The sequence below is a fragment of the Pelmatolapia mariae genome, linkage group LG10_11 (assembly GCF_036321145.2).
Source record: "Pelmatolapia mariae isolate MD_Pm_ZW linkage group LG10_11, Pm_UMD_F_2, whole genome shotgun sequence".
NCBI lineage: Eukaryota > Metazoa > Chordata > Actinopteri > Cichliformes > Cichlidae > Pelmatolapia > Pelmatolapia mariae.
This window is the reverse complement of record NC_086236.1, coordinates 32636102-32645581: the sequence shown is the minus strand read 5'-3', so window position 1 is coordinate 32645581 and position 9480 is coordinate 32636102. Positions and strand designations below refer to the sequence as shown.

The following is a 9480-nucleotide window of genomic DNA, read 5'->3' as shown; positions in this document are numbered from 1 at the left end:
AGAAGATGTAGGCTACAAAAATGGTCGATGCATCGAACTAAAAATGTATCCGGTCCAGAAATATTATTGACAATACAAAACAAAGGCATACTGAATAATTTCGTGACAAATCCATGACTTCTTGTCTGGTTATCAATCAAATTATAGACTTTTTTTACCGGCACCACATGAATCAGATTCTGTAAAAACAAGCTAAATAATGTGGTATATCAACAGTCGGTCTGTTTGAAGAACTTCCAGCTTCAGGCAGCTGTAAATGGCAGATCGTGTAAAATATGTCGAGAAGTTTAATGAGCAATTTTCCCTCCGGGCTAAATGTGCATCATCTACCATCACAATTATCAGTTACCGTACTTTGAGAGTACTGCAGAAATTAATCAGAAGCAAAAACTTGAGAGTCATAATCACATACTTAATTATTTATTTATTATTGGATGAAAAAGTTGAATGACAAAGAATTACTGGCTTGTTCCATACATGCATCAAAATTTACAGGATGTGGTCATTACTTGTGCTAAGTGATACAAAATATGAAAACTCGACCCAAATATATCAATTTATATTGTTGTATACAAAATCATGAAGACACAAACAGCAGTGCTAAGACAAAACTGGATCTTCCATTCACATGTGTTCTGCAATCTATTGTGAAGGCAGGCTGGGGTCTTCAGGACTTGTCAGACTGGGTAAATCAGCCTGTGATTCAGGCGCCAACTCTAGTGTGTTTTTAAGGGCTTGGCATACACTGGTTCCAGGAAATGAAAGGGAAGCAGCACAAAGAATGCCACCAGAAAGATGGTGCTCACCACAGCCAGAAGCACGTAGCGGCCGATGAACAAGGTGTCCACTATCTACAGAGCAAAAGAAAGTAAATCCATTAGAAGTTTGTAGTTTCTAGTGTATGGAAAACACAGGGTTATACATAAAGTTCCTCTATTAGCCACTAGATGTCATGACAGGGCTTTCATAAAGGCTCAAGTGCAAATTTCTCAGTGAGAAATCAAATTTAGAAGGTCACTCATTTAACATTTCTTAAATTGTTCTATGGATAGTAAAAAGTTATCTGGATTTCTTTTTATAGAGTTAAGCTTAACCTGGCCTTCTTTACCAACAACCTCATGACTGCTGTCAGCTATGGAGGCAGAGCAAAATTGAGCATTTGACAATTGGAAACACAGTTTGATTTGGTTTCAGGTGGCCGGAAATCGCTGAATTCCCCAAATCGGTGCTGGATTTATTTGTTTATTTATTTTTTGCAATTTTCACATTTTTTTCCCCCAAATTCAGATTGCATTGCATATTCTGGCACAATCTGTGCTTTCACCTACTTCAGACAAGTTTGATGAGTGTTGTAAGCAGTGACACGAAGAACGATGAGCAATAATCAAGAGCACCTGTATCTCTACCAAAGGAGTGGGATGGACTAGCATTTGTATGGTGCTTTTCTAGTCTTACCAAGCACAAACCACTGCTCCATATGCTATACATTTTCCCTTCATATACAGAGCAAATATGGCTCCACAATAGCTTTTAGTCTCTCTTTATGAAGAAGTGGTGAAAAAATGACTTGAAGTTTATTAGTATCTGTCAAGCCCTATTTGTTTAAAGCATCCATGGAAACAACAATGAGATCCTTGAACAGTAAAGCCTTTTCTGACAACTACATCACTCCATAACTCAGACAAGCCTGAAACATTTGGTTAACTGTGATGCTATAAATACATATAGTATTCAAAGATCTCTTTTTAGTTAATTTGGTGTTGGTGAACATTCAGTTTAGTTCGTTATATGGCAGATGGAAGAAAACCATGATGCAGGCTGTGACTCGCAGGCATAGAGACAGATCTATTTCTTGCTGGCTCTGGCCTACGCTCACTCACAGTGGTGAACACTTTGTGTGTTCACAGTGTTCACCACTGGCTGGCTATTAAAGGCAGCAGGTAGTACAGTATTCAGTATATAGTGTGATATATATAGTGTGACCGTCTATGGGTTCAGTCACTTTTGGGTTCAAACAGTAGACAAAAAATCCCTGCTGTACTCTTGTTTCTCTTTGCATTTGGAAACGATCATTTCCCCCATACCAATAGTTCACTATCTGACACTTTTAGTGCAATAATTAATTTGATGTAATGCACGGGTGTCTGTGGTAAACTGACCTTCTTTAACAGAATGCACAACAACCAGCTGCACTTTTTCATATTAAATGCTGTCTCTGAGTCCCTGCTGTTACAAAGCTGTCATTATATAAGCTTAGAGACTCTCATTAAAAGAAGTCCTGTGCACATTTAGAACTTATCCAGCCACACAGCCTGTTATTATCTTACACATAGAAAAATGATCCCAGATAGCATAACAAGAAAATCAGTTCAATAGGTGGAATAGGTTGAACATGCTGGAAGGGTCATGTCACTTTAAACCACTGGCTGAGAATTGGTCATCAAACCTCTGACGCTATGTTTGTTCACGGAATAAGCTGTGATTGAAAACATGTTTGTTGTTTCGCTCTCACACAACTTAATGCTGATTCGGGCTTCTCTTTATTTTGGAATCCTGCTGTTCCCTATCTAGACAGATGATCAGCAGGGACACCAACAACACAGCACTGCAGCTCACCCAAGCAACATGTCAATTAAGAGATGTGAAGCGAGCAAGATGCAGGGCTCAGAAAAACAACACATTTGCCACACTGATGATGCTGTTTCGTGGATAAGGGGAAGTTTGGACTTTTAAAATTTGCCATCAAAAAGATTAATCAGCACTTCATTAATGGCTGCATGTTATAATTTGGATCATGAATACAAGAAGACAAACGGAGAAAACACCCTTAAGCTAAATAATGGGAGGAGAGCTGCAATTCTACTGCAGTCTTAAGCAGGATTTCACAGTCTGCTGTGGAATGAGAGAAGGTGTGTGTGTGTGTGTGTGTGTGTGTGTGTGCACGCGTGTAAACCCACTGGTGTGCATGAGGTGGGGTTGATGTATGCTGTTTCTTATAGGTGCATTTAACACATCTCACTTTTTAATTTGCCAATTACGCAGCAAGCAGGAGCCCAAAGTGCGGCCCATGTTTTATTAATGTGCCACAGGACGCACAGTGTGAGCATGCAGGCGGTGGGGGAGGTGGGAGAACTATGGGGTGTGGTACAAACCACCCCCACCCCTGCTCTAAGACTGGCCTAATTGGCACTATGATATTTTACTTTTCTTTAACAGGAGGCTAGACATTCTTTTCTCTCACTTATCTTTCTGCTTGCAGATAGGTTACAAAGTTTTGTGTGTTTGTGTGTATTAGCTAAAAATGAGTGTACATCACAACATGATGCAAACACAAAAAGTCACTAACTGTGCCCAGTAGATCAATTTATTACCTTAACATGCATATCTGCCTTCATTTAAATACCGTTTTGGATCCTATGGGGGAGGGTAGATGATCTGTTTTCTACAGGTGTTACTAAATACTCCAAAGAACGGAGATGAAGACGTTCTTCACGCCTCTTTTTCTTCTTTTCTTTTCTTTAAGCAATTTGCGTCTTGCTATTATAATATTTGAATTCTGGTGGCATCTTTCTGTTTTGAGGTTTTCGTAAAAATGATGATGAGAGAACCTTTTTTAGGACTTGATTTTTTAAAAATCTTTATCTCAAATCATGGGAAATAATGTGTGTCTCAATAATGACTTGAGAAGTAAGCAAACCTGTGTGTGATAATTAGTCAGCATAGGTTCATTTTATTTGGAAACCTTGTACAGAAATCCAGGAAGTCTGATTTCGCTGCCTCCCCCTCTCTCTGTTGTTGGTCTGGTATCTGCCTTTGCACAAAGGATATAAAACATGAGCTGGCCAGAATGCAGCTCCGCTCTGCTATTTCTATGGGGTGGCAGCTTGCTTGGCAGATCTAGCCGGCTTATTGGCACGACCCCGAGGCAGCATGGGGGAGTGTTTGTTCTGTGTTGCTGCTGGTCTAAGATAAAGCAGACCAGGCCTTTTACAACAAGCACATGCACAGAAGTGCACACACTGACACTATTTACAGGCATACAGTGTTGTGCAGATACTGCCTTACATTACAGTAAAATTAAGCTTTCATTCTGGATCGGCTGTTTATATACACTCACTGCATCTTAAAGCTAAGTAGAATGTAGATCTTTAATTAGTACAAATGAATGTAGCGAATGCTGTACTTTACAACCCTGCAGCTTTGCCATTTAGAACTAAATATAACTCACCTTTCTACATAATAACATTGTCTATGATAAAATTGTCTTTAAGAATTAGGATTGCAGGCACTATAATTAACTGAATAATTAACATAATGTATTGAACATGAGATAAACATTCAGCTAAAGCTTGCTGTTAATTTGTGGGCTCTAAATCCTCATTTTTCCCTCTGCACCCAAAATGTTGGCTGGAAATGAATGCCACATGGCCTTACATCAAGACTGATGACATCGCAGACCCCCATCATTTCTAAATGAACTACATTATGTTGTCATTAAGCAGGAAACAAAAGTAGGGACACACCAATTGTAAAGTTCTGGGACCTTATTTATTAAAAAAAAAAAGGACATCTGATTTCTACAACACATGTACACATACCTGCATGCATTGTTCTCTTAATAAATCCGACTCCAACTGGACCAGGTGTGGATGAACCTACTGATCAGGGGCTCTTTTAGTCACATTGCCCTCTGTCTGTGACAGCGCAGGCATTATGCAGTATTACGTATGAGTGTCACCTCACTACTTCCATGCTTACAGCAATCAGACTCTCTGAGCCACAACTTTCTATTATGATTAACTAAAACTAAAATAAAACTACAACTAGATGTTGAAAAAAAAGGATTTTAAATAACTAAAATAAAAAACTAGATTCTTAAAAAAAATTAAAACAAAAAATTCTATGAACTTGGAAGGGAAGTAAAATAAAATTAAAAAAGGAATTGGTGGATGTGTTTATTGCGACTGCTGATGTCTATAAGACTGTGAGTCAACTGCTATGAAAAAAGCCATTATACAGACTTTTTTGTAATAACTGTACTGATTTTCTGAACTGAATTGTACTGAACTATTAAAACCAAACCAGAAGCAAACATTTTTTAATAACAAAAACTAAACTAAAACAAGCAAACCCTACTCTGGCAGACTAACTGAAACTGAGCAGCCTCCTAGTAGATCTACCTCTGTTATTAGTTTGAAAATCCTACGTCACTTTGTTCTCAAGTTATCACATTTACAAATTTGCTTGTCCACACTGCCCACCTAGCAGGGTAACAGCAGTATCAGCCTTTTACAGTTGAGGGATGCTAAAAATTCTAAATTAAAAAATACAGAACTATTGAATGTCTAGCCTAGCCCACAATATCATGAGCACACAAAGATATGGTGTAGTGTAAAGAGTGCTGTCAGTGGCTTTATTGCCAAACTGTAAATTTATAGTGCATAAGTGTGGGTTATAACAACATAAGCTGTTCATTTAAACCATTTGTCATAGTCACCAATGACCGGCTCTTTCTTCTTTGCTCTAGGGCAATGTGATTCACCTCTTCACCATCTTTGTTACCAGTTTACTTGTCTTCTTACATGTGTGTCACTCTTTCCATACCATGTGTTTTCAAAAACTGCAATCTCTGTGTGAGAAGACATGCAAGTTTTTATACGACATTACACTGGCCAGCTGAAATACATTAATGTGAAAACATTTGGATACCTCAGTGAACATTCAGCGCTTTATTTAAAAAGGTTTACATATTAATATCTAATCTTGTTTTTATTTATCTCTGGGAAAAAAAAGTGCTTTAATTGCAGCTAAACAACAAAAATGAACCTTGTTTTATGTTCTAACTGAGGAAAAAGTTACCCCACCACTTAATAGCCAGTTTTCCCCCTTTGACTTGGGCTAAAATAACTTCAGAGACGCTTTTTGTAGTCATCTAGCAGTCTTTGACATCAGTCTGCAATATAGCAGAATACCATCAGTGGTGGCAGACTCTCAATAGTCATCTCAACATTTAATAGGTCTTTACGATGCCACCCCAGGACTCTCAATTTCTTAGTTTTCAACCAGTTCTTGGTGGATTTACTGGTATGTTTTAGGTCAGTGTCATGTTGCAGGATTCAATTCTGCTTAAACTCTTTAAAGATGCCCTCAACTCATAGCCTCAAATTCAGCTACTGGTGAAATATTATTGGTGAAAATCAGCAATATTCACCTCACGGGAAGCCACTGAGATGAATATTGTTCAGTATGGTGGATAACTGCAGTACTGATCTGTGACTGATCAATCAATGCATCTCTAGCTAGGTTATATAATAATAGCAAATGTGTTTTTGTTTTAATGAATACATTTTCAATAAATGGTATCGTGTTCTGTATTTTCCTGACATCGATTTTGCAGCAGATTTACAGTAAAAACTAGTGAACAAAATGATGAGTAAAATCATACTAATTATTATTCCAGACGGCACATGAGACTTGAAGTTGAGTTGACTTACCCAATAAACAAAGATACAGACACTGACACACTCTTTAATATTATGTTAACGTGTCTGTGATTAGTAAATTAAGCTCACCTCTATATCTTTGAAAGGCAGAGGTGTCTCTGGGCTGCGGGGGAAAAACACCAACACCAAAGTGATCGTGAGAGCCAAGAGGAAAACAGGAAGAACTCCTAACCTGAGAAGACACATAGGATTCAAAGACAGAGGATTGAGGATGAGGTCTCCACTACGGAGTTAATGATCTGTAAGACATGCAGGGTTACCTGAGGCTAATGTCATCATAGCCAATAGCAATCTAAACAATGGCAGCCTTTATTGTGGTTTTCAAAAGTTGTTAACTTTCCAATCAAGTAAATAGCACCATGTTTCACACATTTAAACTTTACTGTAATTGCACAGTGTTTGGTGTTACAGGAGTTCAAATTTTACTGACTTTAGTGGTATAATGGTCCAATGTTGAGTAATTGCACAAATGTTAATCAGCAGGGAGTGCAAGGTGTATCGCTGCAGCACTCAGCCAGTGAAGCAGCGTGTGTTTTGTTAAAACTTTGATGGAAAAGTTGATTTTTGCTGGTCTCACTGAGTAGCCTATAAAGCAAAACAATGTCTCAGCATGTCTCATGGTGACTGTGCAAAAATCCCTTCCCTTGGTGTTAATTAGATTGTTTTTGAGCACTTAACACCTCCTCTGTCCCTCGCCTCCTCTCAAACACCCAGCTCCAGCCCTTAATGATATTTGAGACATTATAATTTTTGTAATTTTAACCCAGCTGACGGGTGTGGGACGTGGTCGCAAGTCAGTGAACTAATACTGGCATTAACGCATGAAGTCAACATTATCATATGGTGCCTTTCTCCAGGGACCAAAAAGCAGGTATAATAGGGCACTTAGGAGGCAGAAAAAGGAAAGACAGGAATCTGGAAATGACTCTAGGAACTATAAATTTGGGGACAATGACTGGTAAAGTGGCTAACAGAATAACATAAGGTAGATATATTGTGTGTGCAAGAGACCAGGTGGAAGGAATGCAAGGCCGAGAGTATATTGAAGTAGGAGTAGTCATGAAGGATGAGCTGCTTCATTGAAGAGGGGGGGTAAATGTATAGAGACAATCAGAAGGAGTTGCACCGTGTTTTTTTTTTTTAGATCTATAGAAACGATATAATAGGGTTCCAAGAGAGGAACTGTGGTACTGCATGAGGATGTCAAGAGTGACAGAGAGGTATGTGAGGGTGGTGCAGGACATGTATTACAGGTATTATAGGTATTACAGAACGGGTTCAAAGTCTGAGCCCTTTCTTGTCTGCATTGGTGTAGGACAAGCTGACAGACGAGGTCAGGCAGGGGTTTCTGTGGACTATGATGTTTACAGAAGACATTGTAATCTGAAGTGAGAGTAGGGAACAGGTGGAAAAGAGCCTGGAGGGGTGTAGGTGTGCTCTAGAAAGTAGAAGCAAGGTGTAAGGAGTCCAGGTAGTAAAGGCAAATGAGTTTAAATACCAGATGTTTACCATCGAAAGCAAAAGTCAATACACAAGGAGGTGAAGAAACAAGAGCAAGAAGGGTGGACTGAGTGGATACAAGTTTCAGCAGTGATTTGTGACAGAAGGATAGCAGCGAGATTGAGAGGGAAGGTTTCCAAGATGGAGGTGAGACCTGCTATACATCACATACATCTGGCTGTAGAGACGCCAGTGCTAACAAAATGACAGGAGGCAGAACAGAAGGTGAAAGAGTTGAAGATGCTGAGGTTTTTGTTAGGAGTGACCAGGATGGACAAAGTTAGAAAGGCACGCCTGACAATGTTGGGACATGTACAGTGGAGGGACAGTGGATAAACTGGACGAAGGATGTTTCAGATGGAGCTGTCAGGCAGGAGAAAAAAAAAGATCTTCGGCTTCATGCATGTAGTGAAAGAGGACTGAAAGACAGAGGGGGGTGCTAGGGAAAGGGTGAAATGGAGCCAGATAACCCACTGCAGGTCCCTAAAGGGAGCAGCGGAAAGCAGAAGACATTTTTTGGGATTACACTGTGGTTACTGTGTGATGCAAGAGTATGCCGAATTTACAAGGAAGCCTCACTAATGAAGTGGTTACAACGTGTTATCTCCTAGGTGCACTTAAGCCCACCTATGAGACAAGTGGCGCAAATTTCAAGGAAATGCGGCGCCCATTGAGATAAACTCTATGTTATCCCGGCTTTTCGTTATAAATATTCCTATATTCCATCAGAGTTAAGCCTGTGTGTGTGCTGTTATGTCACTCACTTTGCGGACCCTGATGCTCTCAGCAGCAAAATCCCAAACACAAGAGCAACAATCCAGACCGCCACAATAACGAAAACGCCGGTACCGACTTCAAGGACAGTATTTGCCATTTTAAAGCAACGCTTTTAAGGGAGCTAACTCATCACACCCAAACGCCCAATCCTTTGTATTTATGAAAAATGCTAATGGTACACTTAACAACGCTGTGCGGTATCTAACTACCGACAGCTGCAGCAGCTAACGGTAGTCGAGGCACTGCTTTACAAGTAGGTTCGCTGTCTCTACTAGCGCTGCTATGCTGAGACAGACGGCTTTAAAATATCAGGCCGACACAGTTGCGAACTAATGTTGCCAGCTAACTCGCCATTTCTCATATAAAAACGAGCCGAGCGTCGGTTAAGCCTTCTCTATGGCGTCATCTGCTTCCTGGTAACAACAAACTGTAATGTAACTGGATAAATGAGTTAGACGACTAACCAATCAAATGCGTCGTTACTTAAGCGTTAAGCCCCACTGTGAAGCTGCCACACAACACCAGAGAAGAAGAAGCAGAGGCTTCTTATGCGAATGTCGAACTTTACCCCATTTATTCCGAGGAAGGGTCCCATTTTACAGCCAGGTCCTTGCATTATAGCCAGGCCATGTTTCAGCGCCTTATGTTAGGTTCGGCTCACTGAGGTAGATTTCCTTAAAGTTTATGAACCGGCGGTGTT

At 39.9% G+C, this 9480-nt stretch overlaps 1 protein-coding gene across 1 annotated transcript; it reads right to left on the bottom strand.

The window, feature by feature from the left end:
* Positions 1–434: 434 nt before the first annotated feature.
* On the bottom strand, positions 435–9185 carry tmem218 (transmembrane protein 218). The gene is made up of 3 exons (XM_063486496.1): positions 8768–9185; positions 6573–6675; positions 435–851 (listed from the first exon to the last, which is right to left on the bottom strand). Exons 1-3 carry the CDS (start codon positions 8875–8877, stop codon positions 717–719), a joined length of 348 nt encoding a protein of 115 aa, XP_063342566.1. The 5' UTR covers positions 8878–9185; the 3' UTR covers positions 435–716.
* Between the last annotated feature and the right edge of the window lie 295 nt (positions 9186–9480).

Coding starts and splice junctions, on each gene's coding strand:
- tmem218 (XM_063486496.1), bottom strand. CDS start 8,877: ATGGCAAATACTGTCCTTGAAGTCGGTACCGGCGTTTTCGTTATTGTG. Junction 6,676..8,767: donor AGAGCATCAGGGTCCGCAAA/GTGAGTGACATA, acceptor GTGTCTTCTCAG/GTTAGGAGTTCTTCCTGTTT. Junction 852..6,572: donor TGCCTTTCAAAGATATAGAG/GTGAGCTTAATT, acceptor TTTGCTCTGTAG/ATAGTGGACACCTTGTTCAT.